The 23,868-nt window shown below is 43.9% G+C and overlaps 1 protein-coding gene across 5 annotated transcripts in view; it reads left to right on the top strand.

Annotated features, from left to right (window-relative positions):
- Positions 1-8,502: 8,502 nt before the first annotated feature.
- Ablim1 (actin binding LIM protein 1) overlaps positions 8,503-23,868 on the top strand; it is a 205,030-nt gene continuing 189,664 nt past the window's right edge. For 2 of the 5 annotated variants that reach the window (XM_028773273.1, XM_028773256.1), the window contains exon 1: positions 8,505-8,582. In XM_028773273.1, coding sequence (XP_028629106.1) covers positions 8,528-8,582 — 55 coding nt within the window. In that variant the 5' untranslated portion in view covers positions 8,505-8,527. Of the gene's footprint in view, positions 8,583-23,868 lie in introns of all 5 variants that reach the window. The other 3 variants (XM_028773246.1, XM_028773241.1, XM_028773231.1) reach the window with 3 other exon arrangements.

Below are 23,868 nucleotides of genomic sequence, written 5' to 3'. Positions count from 1 at the left end.
CTCACTGAACCTGGAGCTTGCCCCTGGGATCCTCCTGTCTCTACCCCCTGACAATTCCTTGTTCTGAACACAGGTTCGATTGGTCTAGAATAGATATACAAGGAGTGTGTGTGTGTGTGTGTGTGTGTGTGTGTGTGTGGTGTGATGTCTTTGGCATTTTTCTCTGAAAATGTGAAAGGCCATGCTCTGTGCCTCTGCCATCAGAGTGGCTGCCAGTCTGATGGCTGCCCAAGACTTTTCCTTTTATGATCTGTTTACTCTTGGGCTTTCAGACCATCTCTGTGTCTGTGGACTACTGAATTCCCACCAGAGTACATCCAGCCATGTGTCTGGTATCTTTTTAATCCTCATGAATTAGTAGGAAGGTTAGTGGGCAGGTTCTCTCGGGGGATTTTCCTTTTTCTTCATTTCTGGTACAATATTCCTCTAAAATTGTATTGGTTTTAATCTAGAGAGATTTTTAAACTGAACGCTTAAATTTATGGAAGTATTGCACCAAAAGCAATCTTACCTTAAAATACTTAGCATATACCAATTACAGAATGATCTATTAAAATCTCAAGGGGAAGTATGGGATTTCATATTTATATGAAAAAGGTTTGAGAATTAAATGCAGAAGCTGATGATATGAAGACTAGATAATTATTGAAATTAAAAATTAAGGCTTTCTAAGTAACTGGCTTATTAAACCAAGTGATGGCAGGCTCTCTATTTAGTAGAAACCATCACTCTCAGATTTGTCTTGTCTTGGTCTGTCTTCATCGTATGACAGTTTAGATACCTATAAACACAGAACACCTGATTCCTTTTCAGGAGCCATTTGCACACATCATGTATGTAAGAACCTTCTGGCAGGTTCTGGCTGTACTAGGTCTTCTGGCTTCTGCTTGCTGACATCTGTGAGCCACTGCCCTGAGCTAAGTGGGCTGGCTGATGGCAGGTTCTGTCTCTTTACTTTGCTGTTGGGCAGGTCAGCTGTTCATGAAACTAAGTGCCAGCTCATCAGGGCTGTTCACCATGGTACAGGGCAGCGTTTGTCCTTAGGTAGCCGAGGCCTTGCAAGCTGCCACGCTGGGGTTCTTCGTTCCAGACTGCACTTTTACGTAGCTGTTCGTGTCTCTGACTCAGACTATTTTATAAGTGCCACAAAAAAAAAAAAAAAAAAAAAAAACCTGTCCTCCTAAGAAATGTCCTTGTAGCAAGGGCTGCAAGATGCAGCGTTTTGGTCAAGAAGGAAGCCAACATGCTAACAGGCTCTTGAGTTCCCACAATCCCTCACCTCTTAGTTTGTCAGAGCAAAGGTCCCATCCTCCCTCTGCTGTGTGGTCTCTTTGTCTCCTTCATGTTCTTGCATGGTCACAGGCATTTCTAACAGCAGAATTCTCTAATTTCAAAAGACGCACTAAATCCTAAGAGACCTAGCTCTGACTTAAACCTTGGCCTGGTGTCTCTATACTGTTTGTTCTCAGTCTGTGTCTCAGCTCTGTTTACCGCAACGGGCCTCCACGGCTCCCACCTCACAGAGATCTATCCTGATGTCAAGTGCATGGCCTGAAATTGTAGCAACAGAGAACTTCAGAAAGACCTCTTTTTCCATTCATCTTGGCCTTGGGCAGAGATGTAGCTCCCCTGAGTCCCTGATGGTCTCATCTGTAAAATGGGTACAGGGGCTGGAGAGATGGGTCCATGATGAAGAGACTATACTGCTCTTGACAAGGACTGATGTTCAGTTCTCAGCACCTACAGGGTGCTGTTTGTATCTCAAGCTCCCTGAGGAATCCAATGCCTCTGGCCTCCATTCTTGGCACTTGCACACATGTGCACATAGACACAAATGCATTTATATAATTAATAATATGTTTTTAAAAATTCTAAGTAGGAATAGTAATGGCAACTCAAAGAAAAACGTAAGAATTAGTAAGAACATAGAAAATGCTCTCGTTAATCCCTGAACATTTCAAGAGCTCAACAAGGGCTCTCCACTGGCTGTAAGTGCAGAGATGATATTTTTAAACCAGCGCTGTCACTAGTAAGTGGGTCAGTTGCTGGAGATTCCTCTTGAAGGATTGTTCTGTCTCATAAGAGGAACATCTGCTTTCTCGTTATAGCCACGAAGGGCTATCTATCTGGCTTCTGTCAGACACTGACTACAGAACAAGGTCTTTGCCCTTTGACTTAAACAAATGTCAAGCCTTCTAGGTGCTACTAGAGAGTCTGTGAGATGTTCAGAAGGTCCCAAGAGACCTTGTTACAGCACAGATTTTACACTCTGCTATTGGGAACCAGTGACTATTTCCCATCCATTTACATTAAAGACCAGAAAAATTTCATTTTCAATTTTTTTTTTTTTGTCTAGAACGCGCCAGGTTCTCGCTATTTTTCTGCCCCTCTCCTCTCTGTGCAGAATTTAAACAGTATTTTAAAAGAATCACGGTTCCAGGTGGTGGCAGTGCACGCCTTTAATCCCAGCACCTGGGAGGCAAATGAGTCCAGCCTGGTCTACAGAGCCAATTCCAGGAAGCCTAGGCTATGCAGAGAAACCTAATAAATAAATAAAAATAAAAACCGAACCAAACAAAAAAGAATGCTGATTGGTGTTCCTGTGGACGTCCCCGTGTATCAGAAATTCTTCATAGGAAGGCTTTATTTCAGCTTACGGTTCTAGATCATAGCCTCACTGAGGGAAGTCAAGGCAGGAACTCAAATAGGAGATTGAAGGCAGACCTGCTTGCCTTCACACACAGAGTAACTTTTGTCCAGGGAAGGAACTCACAGCCAAATACAACAGAAACCCCCGAGGATGCTAGCTGATGACCTGTGGGCCGATTTATAGATTCAGAACCAATTGCCTACCATCCACAGTGGGCTGGACCTCTTGCATCAATCACCAATCAAAACGACCCCCCTATGTATGCCCAAAGACATTCTGGGAGACCGACAGGAAAAAGTAAGTCATTTGAGACATTCTCTGAGTGGCACCTGGGGCTGAACACCACACAGGCAGCTCAGCTATGGTTGACTACACAACAAAACTTTAAGAAAGAGGCCTATAAAAGTACAGGTTACAGAAAGCACACAGATCCTTGGGCGGGCCCACGGCTTTTCACCCGCTTTAGTCCTAATTTAAGTGTAAATTCAATTTTCATCAGTTGAATATAATTTGCTGTTGTGGTTTTCATTAAACTGTAGAACATTTCTTGTGCTGAGTCATCAAGGCTCCAGCAAACTCTATCTCTAGTCTCTTTGTCTAGTACTTGAAAAAATTACGATGCTAATAATAGTAACAACCGCCTCTGTCGCGCTTACACCGAGCTGCAGTGCATGATGGGTAGGATGGGAGGCGTGTCTGCCAGAGGCCTTTTACCTGGTAACTTAAAAAGAGCACGTACACTGATGGGTGTTGCCGCAGTGTATGATGGGATAGAGGATGTGTCTACCAGAGGCTTTGTTCCTGGTAATTTGGGAAGAGCTCAGACACTAGCGGATGTTGCTCAGAGTTTTGGGTTAGGGAAATCTTGCTACGATCCAGCACTATGGAACTTGGCTCCATTCTCACTGGCGATCATTTTCCTTTTTTGTAAAACAGATTGATTGGGCAAGATGGGAGTGATTTGTTATGTGTTTACGAGCCCTTTCTTCAAGTGAAGACTTATCTGAAGGCCCAGAAGATAAAACAGGAGAGCTGACATTTCTCAGGCAGATACTGGGATGGAACCTAGGCCTGCATTCTTCAGGGTTGCCCAGCCCTAGAGCAGCCTCCAGGAGCTTAGCTGTCAAGCCCTTGGCTTTAGTTGTAGAAAGCCTCTCTCTGGCTCCCCCCAGCCCAGCTCTGTGCTCCAGGGCATAGAACGGGGTATCATGTGACCATAGTTTGCAAATAGTACTAAATATAATTTTGTTCTTGACTCTAGTAGGTCAAGGTTATTAGGATCCCTGAAAACCTCCAAAAGGCTACTTCAGTGTTGGCTTTTTTTGAAAGGCTTAATGGCAGGCTTTTGTTGTTTGTTTGTTTGTTTTGGGGGGCAGATTTTTTTTACCTTTTTTTTTTAAAGTCTTTTGGGGAGGGTGCGGAAGGTCATTGGAAGGAGCAGAGTGGAACACATTATTTGGCATAACTTTCTGGATCTTGACTCACTCTGTGAAGCTGTGGCTAACTCAGCTCCCTTTGATGGAATAAAGAAATAATGTTCTTGGAAGACACAAACAGAGATAAGACACTGTGCATTTCCAAAGTCAACAGGAAAAAATTGGGGGGTAATTAGTGTGCTTGAGACAGTAAGTAAAACAGTCTCTCATTAGAGACTGGATATAAAGGCTTTTGTCAGTGAGTTGTCAAACAGACAGGGAAATGCAGAATATTAAATGTAAAGATCCCCCAACATATCCTGGTGAGTTGATCTGGAGTTGCTGGCTCAGGAGAAACATTTTTATTTTATTATAACCCAGAACCCTTTTTCTTCTTATTTACTCTGAGCACAACTTTCAAAGAGAAGGTTCTGGCAATGTAGTGCTGAGGGAAAGGTGTGGATAGATAAAGTGATATGGTAGTGTTTCCACGGCAGGCATGTTTTTCAGGGTATTTTTATTCTGTTCCCTACCTGTCAGCAGCAAAGAAACTGTAAAGCGCACGCAGCCCTCTGGGCACAGTTCCGGGGCACCCCTGCATTCCCTGGGGAGGGGCTTTGTCTGAAGTGTTTTGCCATTGCTGTTGTGTGTAACTTGAGGCAAATGAGAACGAAATTTGTGTACAAGTTATGAAAACACACACTGTAGCAAGTCATGCTGATTTACTCAAAGTGGGATCTTGTCATGGGGCAATAATGTATTCTTCTCCTTATAATCTTCCCAGGCTCTGGGACTGGAGTGTTTCTACATCTTTTTTATGATAAATGACACTAAAGGGAAATGGCCTGTTTCTTTTTACAGGAAAAACAGATTACTTTTGTTTCCCTCTACCAGGGAGACCTAAGACCCGGGGCAAAAAGATACTGTTGCAAGGGGGAGGAGCCAGGTTTTCCAAGATGTGGAAAACCCAGGGCACAGTCTGCTGAGCCTAGCAGGACAGAAGGCAAGCACATCACGTGACCACTGCCAAGCGCATTCTGTGTGTTGTTAGTCTCAGTACACAAAGTCCACGCAGTTGTGTCCGTGGGCACTGATGTTGATTGGTCGTCTGCTTCTGTTCAGTCAATAGAACTTTGTAGATAAGCTCAAGATGTGGGCGTGGAGTCCTCAGATGTATACATCTCACTACAGCAGTGACCCAGCCCTACAGACCACGTTCGGGTCCTGACTCTTCCTGGTTTCAGCTCCCTGTTTAGGCGTGGGGTAAATAAACCACATGGTCCTTTTAACTCTCTAAACCTATCCCTTTAGTCCTACAGCCGAGCTCCAGCTGAGACTGGTCTCCAGGGCTTAGGGCAGGACATCATTAGAACACAGGTTCATTTTCTTTCCATCCTTCTAGACAAGGTCTAGAAGGTTCTTCTTCCTTATTGGATATGACCTTTTAATAAATTTGGCTTTTGTCTTTCATTGTGGAGTCATTCTTCTTATAAAATTCAATTTGCTTCAGGCTTCTGTCTCTCGCGCTCCGTCAGGCTTCTGTCTCTCGCTCTCCGTCAGGCTTCTGTCTCTCGCGCTCCTTCTGAGAGATGAAGTGGAGGACCCCGTGGGTGTTTCATTACTGAGATCCGCTGCACCTTGCTCACAGCTCATCATAAATTACATCCTGGTTGGCTTCATCTTCTGCTCTGTAATTGCAAAGCCATTCTTGGCCAGATCTTTTAAAGAGATCTGTTGTCGGGCTTGCTGTCTGTGGCGTGTGATTCCCAGGGCAATATAGCAGTGCCACAGGCCACACCTTGCTGCACTCGGAGCCACTCGGGCCCGTCAGAGCGAACGGCAAAACCCAGCTCCACCTGCAGAGAAATTGTCTTCATACTTTCTGGGCTGCCTTGGGCAAGTCCCTAAATTCTTTGGCCTTTAAAGACTTCTCTCCTTTCAAACTACAGTGTAAAGTTTCTCTTAGATCCCTGCCAATGTTTTTTGGGATAGCAGGCTCGAAACTGTGGTTAATAGTTACACAAGGCTCAGAGCTACTCTGGGCAAATAAATTTATGAAATGCTTCTTATCTTATTCATCTCTTAGTTAGATGGCACACAGGTATATTAATATTAAACCTGTCTGAGAAGCCTGTTCAACGACGTTTACTCAAGTATTTCTCAAAGACAGGTGGGTACACCATTGAAAGCACTCTGGTGTGTTTATTTGCTATGTGACAATCACTTTCTCAGGAGCAGTTACAGAAGCAGGGGTTGTCCTAACTTCAAAGGTGACTTGTTCCTGTCAGGTCAGGAACACCCAGGTCCCTGAGTTTGTAACATACCACAGCCATTTAACTACTAAGTGGCTATGCGTTTTAACAGTTCGCTTGATTCTAACAAACTGCCAAGAAAAGTGTCTGGTTCAACGGAGGTCATGTGTGGAGGAGGCTAACCAGGGGAATTGCTTTCTCGGTAATAAAGTCTCAATACTGAATGTTCTCTGTTCTCAGTTGTCCAGTCTACAAGGGGCAGGAAGTCATACTTTTAGCCAGGACTATTTTAGCTCCAGAAAGTAAATGAGGCCCACTAGCCTTTGTTCCTTTCCTCCCTCCCATATTCTCTGTGTGTATGTGTCCATGTGTTTGCATGTGAGCAAATGGAGGCCAGAGACAAGTTCATGTGTCATTCCTCAGGCACCGTCTACCATTTTGTATGAGACAGAGTCTCTCGTTGACCTGGAACCTCACCAAGTGGACTCGGCAGCTAGTCAAGGAGTACCAGGGGTCCTCCTGTCTCCCCTCAAATCTTACCATGACGGGAATTACAAGTGTTCCACAACACCAGCTTTTTACATGGGTTCTGAGAGTGGAAGTCGGGCTTCATGCTTGTGAGCCAAGCACTTCACTGACTGAGTTATAGCTCCCGCCCATACCCTCCCTTGTCTCTCTACTTAAAATTATCTAGGAATAGTAATCTGAGTTTAGGAGACTAGCTTCCTTCAAATTTTAATTGAAGGCCACCAAGAATCAAGGCTGCAACCACAACAGACTTGTGTGGTAGGTATTAAGATGGCAAAAGTCTCAAGACACTGTCAATAACAAAATAAAACATTAGGGCTGAAACGGGGAATCGCTGTCACAAGGCTGCCAGGCAGCAGGTGCAATCAGATTTTCATCAATGCGAGTGACCTCCTGGAACCAGCTGACACGTGACAGCTCTGCAGATGCCAAACATTTTATCAGTGAGGGATTTAGTTATGGCCCTGTGTCTGGCACCTGGCATCTTGCCAGGTCAGAAGAATGTTATCAGAGGTTCTGAGTCCCAAGCAGTGGACCTATGCTAGAGAAGGAGAGTGGAGGACTCTTGGGTATGGTGGCTGCCAGAGCCACTGCAGAACAAACTTATAGGCAGGAAGAGGGACAATTGGGATCTTGAATTGATCAAATTTGTTATTAACTAATATGTTTCAATTAAATCATTTTTCTCCAGTGAGTGAATGCCAGACTTTACATTAAATTACTATCTCAGAATGGATACTAGTGATGACTCCCTGTTGGAAGAATTTAGTATCTTCCCCCCCACCCAGTCAATCTTCTCTCTCCTAGGCCATCCACATATCTGATGCTGAGGGCGTTTGTCTTAGGTGTCCTTTCCCACTGAATTTGAGTCTCCGTAACTTCTCCCGTATGCAAAAGTCCCAGGTGTTCAGAAGTAACTGGGTTGTGCAAGTCAGTCTTGGGTATTCCTGCCCAAGGGGGTGGGGGTTGGGCCTGGGGGTGGGGATGCCTTTACACATAAAGACATTGCTTTCTCCAGCCTGTACCTGATAGAAAATGGTTCAAAGACTATCCCATTCCAGTGCTTTCAGAGGACAGTTCCCAGAGCCAAGATGAGCAGCTGATAATGAAAAAAAAGTCCCTACAGTTGTACAGTGTCTTTCTTATCCTAGTATTAAAAATAATTGTAATAAAAACCCATGTGGTTAAGATGGCAATTTATTTAGGGAAAGGTTGAAAAAGCGCGGTGGAGAGTGGGAAGGGTATTGTCCTTCTCTCTCTGCGTCTCCTCTCAGAGCTATTGTGAAGTGACAGTGACCAAAATCTGGATTCTGGATTGTGCAAATTGAGCCGAATCCTAGGAACATTCTTGGCATGTTTTCTCTGAGTCTTTCTCAGAAGCAGCCAGCGGTGTTCTGAAGCTGTGGTGTCAGGGATCTGAGAGACTCTTACAAGTGGTCCTTTGGGCTGTGGAAATGCTGGGAGGTGAGCTCCTGTAGGTGAGAAAGGTGCTAGAACCACACAGGAAACTCCCTGTTCTTCCTGGGCCAGCAGCACACCCACGATACACACCCCTCCCTGACTTAACTCAGCCCACAAACTCCTGGGAAAAGAGCCAGGCCCAGCCTAGCTACTGAGGACTGGACTCAGTCCTTCTGTACACCGAGGGAAGCAAAGCCAGGACCAGAGGCTGGTACAGGTTAATGCTGGAAATGACGGCGATAGTGGACCCTCGCCACATCTCTGAAGACTGCAAAGGTTTGAGTGTCATTTTGTAAACTTGGCATCTGTGTCTAGCAGGGGACTGTCTTTAGTAAGAAGGAAGGATACAGGGCTCTTTCTGTCGGTAAAACCATGGTATGCCTATTTTTTACGTTAACATAGAAACCGATGTATTCCAAAAGCGCATACTTACATAAAATGCCTACCTCACATGTCAGCATACCTGTCGATATTAATAAACGAGGGTGTTAGACTGGACAGGGCTGTTTTGAACAGAAGCACAGCAGGTGGGCAGGTACTTTAAGAGCATCCTCAGTGACAGTGGACAAACACTCGTGATCGTGTTTCTGACAGTTTTGTTTCAGTTTGGATGCTGCCCCTGGGATATTTTCTCAGCAGTTTTGTTTTGGGGGAGACTTTCTTCCTCGGTGAGGGGTGAGACTGGGTTACCTCGGTTTCTGGAGAGCAGGCAGTAGGGGATGTGGCAAAAGGCAGGTGGGCTTAGTGCCCTCCCGCTTCGAAGCCGGCTCTGCCTGGGACGCAGCACTTCCGGTCAGCTCAGCCTGGCTCAGCTGTGTCATCCTCCGGGCACTTGGAGGACTGGGGCACCTGGATCTGCTTCACATGAGCACACTTGTCAGGAGGCATGACGGCATTCAGCTTTGGCACACGGTAGATGATGAATAATTCATGTGGCCTCTCCCGCTCTCCCGCTCGCAACTTTTTCCAGTAAAAGTAATTCTCAGAGCTCAGGCTTTAACAACCCAGACACACGATCCTGCACTGACTATTGATCGGCTTTAGACGGTAACTGGAAGGTGAACACTGACAAACATTGGAATAGTAAGCTTTAAAGTTGACAGTAGCCCTAGGTGGGCAGTAAGCCAGAGTCAGTCTCAATGTTTCCCTCCCCTCCCACACCCACACTGAAGGATTAAGATCACGGGATTTTTACAGAAGACTCTTAGATACCCTCTGGCCCTCCTTGAAGGCAGAATCTAAATTTTAATAAAAACACTATATATGGCATAATCATTAAGATGTAGTGATGCGTGTTTTCTGGTTTTAAAAAAACTATAATTTTATGATCTTCCTAACTGAAAGAGGTCATAGCGATAAAGTTACAGTGTCTCAGGGTCTCTAGACATCTATGTAAATATATTCATGATATATAAGACATGATAATGCAGATATGTTATTTTTAAGTAAATTCAAGGTCTTTGTTTTTTCTGCTCGCACGATACAACGAACGGACTTTCATCTTGGTTTCCAGGAACATTAGGGTAAATTACAGAAAAATCTTACATGACAGAAGAGATTCTAAGCCAGTAGAATAAGCTGTAAGTGGGTGCTATTTCTAGAGACTAAGCCCGGAAAGAAAATCTTTTTCCTCCTTTGCTTTAATTGACTCCCTTTCTATTCCGAGGCATATTTTGAAGGTATCTGGCATCTCTGCTTGCTGCCAACTGGAATCTGAAAAACATATCTCTAGAACTCACTCAGTTAGCTCGAATCTCAGTCATAATTAGATTGGAACTTGGCAAATTATTTCAAGACTTAAAATCAGACACACTTTATGTTTGGAACAAGAAAGGGTCTCATTGCTCTGTATTTAAAAAAAAAATAGTGCTCGATTCAGGGCACATTGGCAATACATTTGTTATTCTTTTGAGTCTTTCTAACCTGCCCAGGCTTGCCTTAAATTCTTTATGTAGCCCATGTTGGCCTTGAACTCTTGGCTGTCCCTGGCATCAGCCTTCTAAGTGCTGGGATCATAGCATGTGTTACTACGATTGGCTATAGCAATGTATTTTTTACTGAAGTGTTTTTTTTTTTTTTTTATGAAGGGGTACATTGAATGGACAGGAGTCTGACCGTAATTAAACATCATTTCTATTCTCATTAATTGGTTCCTGGATGTTTTCAAACAAACCTGGTTATCCATCCCTTGTAGATCCCTCTCTTCTCCTTGAGTACCTAGAGGCAAGATTTTGATCCAGTCATTTGTTCTCTTCAGATATAAAAGGAATGCGTGAGCTAGCATTTGCATATGATTAATAGTAATTTAGGCATCTGAGATATCCAGCCCTCTATTTTATATTTAAATGTGACTGCTGACACCTAGGTCTCCGTCATTTGCATATACTTTAAAGGCTGTGATGAAAGCCAGGATAATCATCAGAAGACTGTGTTTAACAAGCCTTCCTGCTATGTCACTCATTCCTACAAAGGGAGAGAGCACATCTGTATGCCTCGCAGGTTTCCTGGGCGAGGATGGAGATGGCGGGTTAGATGGTGGGCTCTCCCTTAAAGAGGCATTTACAGCTCCTTTGGCAAATGAGCTCTGCCGGGGTCGTCCATGAACGTGGACCAATCAGAGCATGAGGTTGCCAGGAACACGCGGGAGGAGTGAGGACCAATAACAGCCAGGAGCGCCCAGGTTCCAGAAAACAGCAATGGCAGGGCTTTGAGAGCTTCTGCCCAAGCCTCACCTCCCCCACCGTGACAGTCACTCTCTTCCCTGGCTTATGACTACACCAAGCTGCCTCAAAGACCTTAATCTGATGGACAGTATGAGCCTAGCATTTCCTTTGTTTTTTTATGGCACCGTTCAAGGCCCCACGCAGCATGCGGAAGTGATTGAAGCGATCTTCCAGGAGTTGTCGGACGCATGGTCTTGGTCAGCATGATAGTGGAGTGACAAGCACCTCTTTATTGACTACCAGGGCCAGGTCTGACTGTGAGCCTCTCTGACTTCACAATCAGTCTCTTGTTCTTGGGAGCCACCATTACCTCTTCACACAGCGTCACAGAGACTGAAGACTTACTCTCCCCTTGTTAATGGGACAGCTCTTTGGTGAACTTTTTTTCCTGATATAAATGTATACTGTAAAGTTAAAGCAGGAGAGAACAGATCTGTTGGACAGAGGGTCCTGGTTAAGTCCTTGGCCTCTAGAGGCAGAGAGTTGGATCAAATCATAGCTCCAACACCTCTTTCCATGTAACCTTGGATGAGCTTCTTAATTTAAACAGCATTTTTTTTTGGTGGTGTGTATATGCGTTGCGTGTATATATAGATATGGACATGTCTGTGCACATGCGTGTGGAGTTCATAGGTCACACTGGGTGTTTTCCTTGTTTGCTTTTCTACCTGACTTTTTTGGGAACAGTCTGCTCGCTGAACCTGGAGCTCACTGACTGGCTAGTCTGGCTGGCCAGTGAGCTCCCGGGACCCACCGGTCTCTGCCTCTGACTCCCAGAGTTGCCAATGCCTGCCTCAGCACACAGCTTTGTTCTTTAATGTGGATACTGGGGCTAGAACTCAGGTCTTCGTGCTTACACAGCAAACATTTTACTGATGAGCCATCTCCCTGGTGTCGTTTCCTAATTTTTCCTTCTCTGGGAGGATGGGATGGGTGTTGCCTTAGTTGGGGGTTTCTATTACTGTGATAAAATTCAATGAACAACATCAGGTTAGGGAGGAAGGGCTGTGTCTCAGCTTATAAACGTCATCATCCAGGGAAGTCAGAACAGGAGCTCAAGGCGGGAACCTGGAGTCAGGAGCTGATGTAGGCCACCGTGGAGTGCTGCTTACTGGCTTGCTCCTCGTGGCTTGCTCAGCCTTCTTATACCATTTTAGACTACCTGCTCAGGAGTGGCACTGCCCGCAGTGAGCTGGGCCCTCTCCCAATCAATCATCAGTCAAGAAAGAGTACCATGGGCCAGTCTGTGTTGGCATTTTCTTAGCTGAGGTTCCCTCTTCCCAGATGACGTGGGTCAAGTCTACAAAAGACTAACCAGTACAGGGTTGAAGGCTGTCCCATGTAGCCCAGGTTAACCCTGAACCTCCTAGGTCACTGAGGATATCCTTGGACTCCAGATTCTCTTCCTCCCTCCACTTCCCAAGTGTTGGGAATACAGTCACATGATACCACACCCAGCTTAAGTTTTTAACTTCTGTAATCCTAAATTTCTACATCTGTAAAAATAGGGGTAACACAACTACCTGTTTTATAGGAGTATGAAAGTTAAGTGAGAACATCTATAAAACTCACACCCCACCCAGGATAATGAACAGGTTACACAGTGCGCAATTACAGCTCTATCTGGACATTCTTTTCAATTAATTATATTGTTGGCCAATCCTTCGGAATCCTGAATAGTTTGGATTATTTCTACTTTTAGGGGTTTATTTTCATTTTCATGGATTCTATTTTGGGTTGTTTCTACTTCTAGGTATTATTTGTTTGATATGAATCATACCAGAAAAGACTTTGATTATAAAATTATAATGCAGGAGAGACTAAGCTGCCCTCGACAGACATCGAAACCCAAGGGGGACTCCTGCCCTCAGCCTTACGTGTGGCTTATGTCACCACAGCCATGAGTACTTTTACATTTCCAAATCAAACAGCAGCTTCTCCCAGGATGGGAGACCAGGCTGTAGACCAGGTTGCTCTCTGCCTCCCCAGTGCTGGGATTAAAGGCAAACACCCAGCAGGCGTAATACTTCTTTTTTGGGGGGTGGGGGTTTGAGAAGGTTTCTCTGTGTAGTCCTGGCTGTCCTGGAACTCACTCTGTAGACCAGGCTGGCCTCAGACTCAGAAATCTGCCTGCCTCTGCCTCCCTACTGCTGGGATTAAAGGTGTGTGCCACCACTGCCTGGCTGGCGTAATGCTTCTTAAAGGGGCTTTTTGCTTTGTCATTATTCTTCAAAGCTGAACGAATTGGTAATCTACTAAAATTCCTAACTACGCATCATTCGAGCCATCTAAGGGAGTCTGTACACCTCTCTGGTAAAGATCCAGATTCTGAGATTTCATCTTACTGTTTCTTCTACAACAGACTGCCTTTCCCGTCTGTTTTTCTGTTTTACTAAATGACCCTTTAAAAATACAAAAAGAATTTCAAGAACATGGGGTTGGCAAGATGCCTCAGTGGGTAAAGGCGTTTACCATCAAGTCTGAAGACCTGAGTTCGATCTCAGAACCCACATTGTAGAAGGAGAGAGCCGACTTCTGCAAGTTATCCTCTGGCCTGCACATATAGGCTGTGGCATGTCCACACATGCACAGGCACACGCACACGCACGCACACACACACACATATTAAAAAAAATTAGTGGGAAAAAAAAACAAGCCCAAACATCGTTCATTTAGAATTCAAACAAAATTGGCCTGAGGACGGTTGCTGTCCTGGAATGTTGCAGGATCAGTTGATGTTCAGTGAGCAATTACATAAACACAATCCAGAAGCCTGAGCCCACCCTGCCACTGAGTGGCCCACCCTGCCTCTGCGTGGCCCACCCTGCCTCTTCGTGGCTCACCATTGCCTAGTTTAGAACTCCAGGAGGGAGAGTCTGACCTCACTGAGTGCTAGTGTCCTCTCTCATATCCACAGCATGGAACAAAACTAGAGAGTAAAGAGAGGTCAAATAGGATTGGGAAGATAATTTTCAAAACTGACAGTTTCTAAATTTGTCTCTCCTCTCATCACAGTAGTCCCTTTTGATGTATGAAATGTGGATTAAAAAAAAAAAACTTGGAGTGCTGTTTCTAGATTTCACATTTACTTATAAATTGTTGAGTATAAAAGTAAGACCCTAACATTCCCCATGGCTCATCAGGGAGAAAATAAAATCAATACACGGTCACTTTTACATCTTATTGATCTGAGGCAGGGTTTCATGTGGCACAGGCTGCTTTCAAACAAAGATAACTTTAAACTCCATGATCTTCTGCCTCCACCCCACATGCACTGAGATTGTAAGTGTGCATTGCACATGCACTGGGATTGCAAATGTGTGCTCCACAGGCACTGGGGTTGTGAGTGTGTACCCCGCATGCACTGGGATTGTGAGTGTGCACCCCAGATCCACTGAGATTGCAAGTGTCCACTATCGGACCTGCTTTATTGGATGGAACTCAGGGTTTCCTTGAAACTGAGCTGAAATGGAATAAGTCTTCTGCCCAGTTAACCTATTTAAAAGGAGTGTTGGGGGAGACAATTTTAACTCTCGGGAATCTTTCTAACAAACTCAGTTCTGCACAGGTGAGACTAATAACCAGGATTACACAGATCAAATGCTAAGAAATACAAGATCTGAACCCTCGCATGAATAGCCTAACATGAACTTTGTAAAGGACACAGTGGTAAATATTTTGGCCTTTGTGAGGTTGCTGGTACCACTATGTAACTGGGAGTCTAGCAAAAAAGGCAGCCAAGGATAACACACAAACAAACGGAGGTCGGTGCATTTCAATAAAACTATTTATAAGGCAGCTAGCATTCCTTTGCAGACCACCGAAAGAAATCAGGACAAGCAGGCCAGGAGATATATTTTAAAATAGAAAATATAATTTTTAATGCAATGAAGATTTGTATCATTTAATGAGATATGTTTTAGAATTGAGTGCAGAAAAACAAAACACTTTCATATTGGTCATTCATCAGATAAAATTTCCATCGTCCTACTACACTTTCAGTCAGAATGAGAACCAAGCCCCAGAAGTGTGGCTTGCTACACAAGACATCTACTCTGAAGGCCAGTTTGAAAACAGGCTTACCAGGAATGCTAATGTTCCTGCTTAGCGGCAGAATGGGAAAGAGGAATTAGAGGGACATTAAGGAGACACCTAATTAATGTGATTTGGTTTTATGTCACTTTTAAGTTTTTATCTAGCTGATGTGACCTAGATTCATATAAAGGAATTAAGAAGATCACCAGGGTTGTTTTTTCTCTTAATTAGGAAACAATATGCAGAATTCAAGTCAGTATGTTTCAGCCTCATTTGCCCTTCATACAGATTTTGAATTACGGGCATCCCAGGTTTCTTGTCATCATTGAGGAGAGACTGAAGCATGGAATGGTGCTAGGAAATGAAGGGAGACGGGCGGTTGTTGCTTTGCTTTGGCTAAGAATCTCTGATACCTGTTTAGTCAGTTACAGTTTGCTTGGAGCTGGTAGGTTGTAGGTTTCCAGGTTCCTGGGGAGTGAATCCAGATACAGAAAAGTCCGGAGGACAGTTTGGGGAAGTTGAGGGCAGAAGAAGCTATGGACAAAGCTTAATATTTCCCAGTTCTTACTTTTCAGGTCTGTCTGCTCCCTCTTTGCATCTCTCTATCTACCTACCTACTTATCCATCTTCTATCTATCTATCTATCTATCTATCTATCTATCTATCTATCTATGTATCTATCTATATCTGTGATGGTTTACATATGCTCTGCCCAGGGAGTGGCACTATTAGAAGGTGTGGCCTTGTTGGAGTAGGTGTGTCACTGTGGGTATGGGCTTTAAGACCGTCATCGTAGCTGCCTGGAAGTCAGTCTTCCACTAGCATCCTTCAGATGAGGATATAGAACTCTCAACTCCTCCTGCACCATGGCTACCTGGATGTTGCTATGTTCCCATCTTGATGATAATGGACTGAATCTCTGAAACTGTAAGCCAGTCCCAATTAAATGTTGTCCTTTATAAGACTTGCCTTGGTCATGGTGTCTCTTCACAGTAATAAAACCCTAACTAAGATCCTATCTATCTATCTATCTATCTATCTATCTATCTATCTATCTATCCATCCATCCATCTATCTATCTGGGGAGCTTCTCTGTCTCCCCTGTCTCTCTCTCTCTCTGTCTCTTCTCTTCCTTCCCTTCTTCCCTCCATTGTTTTCTGCCTCTTCCTGGCAGCAGTGTCAAAATACACATGAGAAAAAGCACTTAAAGTTCTAACTATTTTGTGGTATTTATTTCACCTACTTGCTGGGCTCCAGTCTAGACCAGTCTCTGAGTAAGGAGCTGGGGCTCAGCAGTGAGATGATAGCCATTCTTTCATCCATGTAGACATCCATGACCACGGCACACACATCCGCGACCACGGCACATACTTCACAATCGACTATCCAAATGGCCAAATAGCACATGAGAAATCTGACTACCCGTAACCCTCAAAGCCCTTCGTGAACTGCGGCTGGGGATCTGTCAGAGTGACGGCAATGAGAAGGAACAGCAGTGTTGGGTACCAGAAACTCTATGGAGCAGCCGAGACTTTACCTTGCTAGCAGGCATATGTGCCAAACAAATGACTTAAAAGAGTATCTAACAGTACCATCAAAAGGAAATGTATGTGCATATGTACATATATGTGTGTGTATGATCTACAGCATAGGCGTCCACTAAGAAAATGTGCAATAATATTCATCATAGCACATTTATTCATAGTAGTGCCAAACAATAAAAAAAATGTTCCCAAACAGGACGATGATGAATGCCCACATTGATTATGGAGTATTGTTTCCATGAAATATCACTCCAAACTAAAAATAGACAATATTTTATATACAATATGTTAGAGTCACACAAGCTTTATGTTGAGCAAAAGGAGCCAGAGAAGTACATTGCTGAAGGAATCCTCTTGGAAGTGAAACTCCAACAGCAATCATCGAGCTTGATGAGGCATCGGGCCGCATGGTAGAGGCGTGGGGCCCCATGGTGGGGCGTGGGGCCACATGGTGGAGGCGTGGGGCCCCATGATGGGGCGTGGGGCCGCATGGTAGAGGCGTGGGGCCCCATGATGGGGCGTGGGGCCGCATGGTAGAGGCGTGGGGCCGCATGGTGGGGCGTGGGGCCGCATGGTAGAGGTATGGGGCCCCATGGTGCGGCGTGGGGCCACATGATGGAGCACGGGGCCACATGGTAGAGGCGTGGGGCTGCATGGTAGAAGCGTGGGGTGGCATGATGGGGCGTGGGGACGCCCGGTGGTGATTGGGGCTACAATGTGGTGGGAGGAGCCAAGGGCTCCTTTGTGGGGTTTTAGACATGTTTGAGATTTTAGCCCTGTGCTTACACAAATGTAAAGATTCACCAAGCTATCTGCTTCAGGTTTGTGACCTGCAGAGTAGATAAGATAGATTTCAATAAAATCGTAGCACCACAAGTGAAATGAATCTGAGCTTCATTTAAGATGCTTGGAAGTATAAGTTCTAGCTTATATGTGTGATCTGAACTCCATTAAAAATCCAGAGAAAACACGGGAAACCCTTTGAAGGATAGACAGTGGTTGCTGGAGCACGGGATTGTGTTTATTTCTCAAAAAAAAATTTTTAGAGCTTTTGAAACTTCCTATGAACAAATGTGTATTGCTTCTATACCAGAAAATTTTAAATGGGAGAAATAATCATTGTGGCGTTAACTGACAGTTTAACAATTTGTAAATAAGATTTTTACTTTTAGGGGTGACGTAGCAATTCAGAACCAGGTTATGGGGTGAGAGAAGGTTTCCCGCTGGGGTGAACTATAGGAGGAGGTGGAAGCATCAAGGGCAGGGTGTGGATGAACGCAGGCATCAGAAGTGACTCATGAACCTTGGATCGTGTTTCCTTGGGTCTGTGGCCTCAGCCACTGTTGATCTGACTCTGTTTCTGTTTCCTGTAGTCAGTGGTCCCTGAGAATGTTCACTTTTCCTGAAACCCTAACATGATGATCTCCTAAGCCACTGGTGATTTTTGTTCCTTTTGTTGTTGAGATAACTATGTAGCTGGAACCATGTAGGCCAGGCTGGACTTGAACTCATAGAGACCCACCTGCCTTTTACCTCTCAAGTTCTGAGACTAAAGGAGTGTGTCAACACCTGGGCTTCCATTTGTATTCTTAAAAGCTTTTATCCAGGCCCTTTCCACTTCTAGGTATTACTGTCTGCTTCGTTTTTAATACAAGGTGTGGCTTCTTTCCTGGTACTCTGTATACCAATGAGAAATTAAAAATCAGTTGTGCCAAGCCATTCCCTCATCCTGAAAAAGCATAGAAAAAAGAGAAAACAACTTACGCACACACACACACACACTACGAGAGAAAGAAAGAGACAGAGAGGAATCCATTTGTCCTGTTGAAGAGACCCACCACCCACTTCATCCTGATGCAGGCTATTTTTGTTTGCTTTGCCCGAAAGAACTCTTGTGTTGGAAGCCTTTGAGGGGATGGTTTACATCGGAAATGAAAAGCCAGACACTTGGTTCTGTTTAAATGCCTATTGCAGGGCCTCAGACAAAGAAGTGTCCTATAGGCGCTGACTGAATTGCTTTTCTGCCACATTTGGATTTTCTTCCTGATGCATTCTTCCTGATGCATGCACATTTATAATTGTGAAGTAAAGGAATAATAATCTTTAAAATAATAATCTTATTTCTTAATCTGTTCTCAGCAAATCTTTGTCCAACAAAAATTTAATTAGATTAGCTTAATTAGTTATTTTCATATTCTTTGTGATAGCCAAGGGTAAAGTGAAACACCACTCAACTTCCGTTTTCTTCTAAAATTTTTGATAGCCTTTCCCTTTCTGGACAGAGTGAGTAATAGCGTTATGTAGTATGGTTGGAAATTATAATCAATAAACTTTACACATCTTCGACTACAATGCCAGGCAAGTCTGCTGAGCAGGACTATTTAATTAAAGTAATGAGTTAAGAGGCTCCAGGATTTTGGGTGTAGAAGGCGCTTTGATAACTTTGAAGCTGTATGTATCATTTTAATCTTTTCCCAAGGCAGTTCACACAAAGTAGTCATTTAAATGCCCAGAGTTCACAAATGTTTGTAAAGCTTTGTCCCTAGCCCAGGAGAAAATTGAAAACCAGGACAAGCATGTCGGAGTCTTCTGGGGTCATAATTTGATGGTTTCTGCTTTGTGAGCCTTGTGACTCCAGCCTTGACATCTGGGTAGATGAACTTTTACCTCCATCCTCCTCTTCTCTTGTGGGGTCACACAGGGTCTCAGCTGTCTGGTAGACTCCACTCACTCTGTGGATAACATCCGTGGATAACATCTGTGGATAACTCTGTGGTGACATCATGAGCCAGTGTTCTATCTGACATGAGCTTATGGATATTCTGATGACATCATAAGCCAATGTTTTATCTGACATGATCTCACTGATATTCTGATGACATCATGAGCCAGTGTTCTATCTGACATGAGCTTATGGATATTCTGATGACATCATAAGCCAATGTTTTATCTGACATGATCTCATTGATATTCTGATGACATCATGAGCCAGTGTTCTGACACGATCTCATGGATATACTGATGACACCAAGAGCCAATGCTCTATCTGACATGAGCTCATGGATATTCTGATGACATCATGAGCCAGTGTTGTATCCCACATGAGCTCATTGTCAGCTGTTTCCAACAAAGCTCCTCTCTTTTGCCTACTCTACTTCTTGGAGGTCTCTCAGGTGGTAACCTTTGCTGTTCTTTCCAATGCCAGACTTTATTATGAAGATGTATTTTCACTTTGAAGTATCTGTGACCTTTCAGGCTGTCCCTTTGCGTGTTGGGGTCACTTCTATGTACACTGCCCATTCCTGATACGACTGAGTACATGAGACTATGCAGGGAAGGAATGTCTCAGTTGTGGTATTGTATCTTACAACTTCTCTGCTGATGGCCTTGCCTCATCCCACCCTTGGCCATCAAACTGCCTCTTTTCTCGCTGCCGCAGCCTATAGCACATGCTCCTCCATAGTTGGTACGTCCTCATTTCCAGTTCCCTTTGGATTCAATATTTGCAGAGGTTACCCCTAACTCTGTCACGGTTAGTAATTCACCCATCACTCAATACTATCCACCAGGAAGCACCGTAAATCATGACCCACTCCTAACACTGACACACACACTTGTTTGTGTTTCCCAAAGTTTATGGAATGAGTGGTTTTTTGTTTTTTGTTTTTGCAGGTTAGGCATCTTGATTATGATTTATAGCAAGGCAGAGAGATGTTATGAGTCTTCATTGGGATGCTATGAGTCTCATAGGGTAAACCTAGAAGAGAAATAAGGATGGATATCAAAATTATACTGAGTGGGAAAAGCTCTAGACAAAGGACACATACTGGATACATCAATGGAGAAAAAGAAATCATAACAGCCGGCACCTCTGATGTGTGGGCAAGGGCTTTCTGGGAGTAGGGCGTGTTCTGTCCCTTCACAGAAGCTGGAGGTTATATGGTGAATAGATTTGTTAAAACTAATTGAATCGCTGGGCGGTGGTGGCGCATCCCTTTAATCCCAGCACTTGGGAGGCAGAGGCAGGTGGATTTCTGAGTTCGAGGCCAGCCTGGTCTACAGAGTGAGTTCCAGGACAGCCAGGGCTGCACAGAGAAACCCTGTCTCGAAAAACAAACAAACAAAAAAAAACAAAAACAAAAAAAACCAAACAAACAAAAAACCCTAATTGAATCATACCTTTGAGATCTCTGCTTTTTACTTAATGTATCAATTCATCAAAAGTAACAAAATCAATGTATAGTGAACCATTTTTGGAGTAAGAAGCATAGTAGTATTCTATTAGCAACCGAAGAGGAAGCATCTGGTAGTTCTAAAAGCAGTAAGAAGGAGAAAGAAGACTTTCTGGTAGTTGTGACCGGGAGGTGGGGGAATGGTTGAATTCACTTCCAAAATATGCCTACCCACACACTATCACTTGGCAATACAGGACACGATCCACGAGAGATTAAAATCTGATTTCAGAAATGAACATATGGATCATTAAAGTGGAACTTTCCAAAGTCTCTAAAAATCTTATACCCTAAAATGTGTAGTCTTAAAATACTTGCCCTCACCCGCTGCCGGAAATAAATCACAACTGTTTGCTTTAAGCTTGCGTGAGGGCTGACGGCACAGAGTCAGGAACAACTACTACCTCCTTCCAGGCTGGAAGTCCTCACACACAGGCCTATGACTGTTCCCTTAGAAGGTGCAGATGCGGGCAGTCTTGTTTCTATTCACTGGTTGAAACTGTTCGAAACTTAGATGATCTCACATCACAATTTGAATATCCCATTATAAAACAGCAGTAGTTACCTGAACTACACATCCCTTTCTTTTTACAATGAGGATAGAATTGCTTTCTGCTTTTCTATCTCTCACCGTTACCTCAGGATCCACATTTGGCTTCTAATGAAGTTTCTACTTTCACTGCTTTGTGTACTTTTCTTTATAATGTCTAAACTAACCTTCAGTGGAGTATTCCTGGAGGACACCGGGAACTATTGGGGGCTTTAGTTGACATACGGAGAAATACTGTCATTTTGGCCATGTTATAGATGAAGCAACCAAAACCCAGGAAGTAAAGAACTTGGTGCTGAGGAGATGGCACAGGGCATAAAAGCACTGACTGTATGTGCTTGAGGACCTGAGTTTGGATCCCCAGAACATAACTAAAAAATTCTGGCCATAGCCATGAGTGTTCCTGTAACCTTTGCTCTGTGGCTATCAAGAGTGGCAACAGGAGGATGACTGGAATGCCGGCTGCCAACCTCGCTCCAGATTCAGTGAAAGAACTTGCCTCAAGCGGATGAGAAAGAGGATGAGAGAGCTGGACACCAGATGTCCTCCTTAGGCTTCTGTCTACAAATGAACACTTGCATAGATGTGTACATAGATAATGCACACTCACAAACACAGCCAGTCAATACATACATTCATACATACACATATACGTTCATACATACGTTTAAAATAATTGAAAAGAAAGAAAGCACCCACCTGAGGTTACACAGCAGAAAGAAACAAAGCTGATATTTGGGCTGGAGCACCCTCTCCCCAGCAGAATGTATCAGCCACATTGTTACAAAGTTTATTTGCATTCTTAGTGTTTAAACATTGGTGCTAGCTTGTGGCGGTTGGTGTCATGGACAGTTTCTGTGTGATTTATTTTGATCAATTCTTGGTCTACAGATGCATGATTTAGTATTCCTTATAAATTAAAAACTAGAGCATATAAATCTATATTGTTCCTTCAGAAATAATATTCCTATACCATATTTCTATGAAATACGTGATAAAGCAGTGGTCCTCAACCTTCCCAATGATGCTGCCCTTTAATACAGTCCCTCATGCTGTGGAGACCTGCAACCGTAACATTATTTTTGCTGTTACTTTGTAACTGTCATTTTGCTATTGTTACTTGTAATGTAAATATCTATGTTTTCTGATGGTTTTAGGTAACCCCTGTAAAAGGGTCATTTGACCCCAAATGAGTCACAACCCACAAGTTGAGAACCACTGTTCAGAAGCATGCATAAGTGTTCAGGGTACTATGTCTGTGTCGACGCATTTATTCCCTTGCATGCTACAACAGATTATCTTGAAGCTACTGCACACTCTGTTTTGACAAACAATAGAGTCCTGCACAGTGATTCTGCCCTAGAGCATTGCCATATCAGAGACTGCCAATTTTACATCCAATAAACTGTTCCTAGCAGATAAAGAATGCAGTAGAACGGCCATTCAATCAGCTCCAGACCCCAGAAACTTCTCTATTGTTAGACAAATCATTGTCCATCTAGAGCCACGTTATAAAACAGTGTGTTTTCAACCCTGCTACAGCTGTGGACTTTGAAATAGCCAAAGACATCTTTTATTCATAGTGAAGCCTTGGACTTGCCTTTGGGAGTTCAGGTTATTTTTAAGCTGGGAGTGCTGAGTAGGGCTGGAGTTTAGAGGGAGGTGTTGTCCTGGGGGTGAGGGTGTGTGGAGGGGGTAGTTATGTGGAGGCTTTGGACAAGGCGAGGTCTGGCATCTCACAGGGTCACTGCTGTGATTAACAAAACTTGTGGTTTTAAAGTACTTGGGCAAAACCAAGTGCTGGGTGAGGCTGTAATTATGGATTCATGCAAAATGTATGGGAGGACATCACCAGTGCTCTCCTGGGAATTCTAGTCCACAGAGAAAGGATGGCAGTGGACACACTTTTCTGAGCCGTACATTATGTTCTGCCCCTGGGGAGGCTGCCCACATGTGGGTGGATGGTCTCCAACTGGGACTTATCCTGGTCACCTGTCCTTGCCCCCTTCACTTCCTGTGATCCGAACTGAGCCTCCTTCTGGAGAACCTTCTACTTGGAACTCTCCCCTCTGTCCCCCTCTAAGTCCCTTTAATTTCTTAATAAATTTGTTTTCAAAGACCTGTCGGGACATCTAGTTCCCCACTGTCTCAGCAGCACCAAGCTGATGCAAGCGTTCCTTCTGCACATTCCCAAAAAGACTACTGAGAGGGGAAACCCATTTGTGTACGTCATTGTTGGGGTGAAGTAGAAACATGAAATTGTTCATGTAAATGGGAAACATACGCCATTCCTGTGTTCAGAAATATTTCTTTCAACAAGCTGGGTGTGGTGATGCATGCTATAAACCCAGCAACTGGGAGGTAAAAGCAAGGAGATCCTGGGGTTAAGACCAGTCTCAGCTGTATAAAAACCAAACCCAAACAAATAAAATAGGTGAGAAACTAATTGGAACCATAAGCCATATTCTCAACCTTCCA

Source organism: Grammomys surdaster, unplaced genomic scaffold (assembly GCF_004785775.1).
Source record: "Grammomys surdaster isolate TR1022 unplaced genomic scaffold, NIH_TR_1.0 66, whole genome shotgun sequence".
Classification (NCBI taxonomy): Eukaryota; Metazoa; Chordata; class Mammalia; order Rodentia; family Muridae; genus Grammomys; species Grammomys surdaster.
Note: the sequence above shows the minus strand (reverse complement) of the source record. Positions and strands in the feature narration are given on the sequence as shown.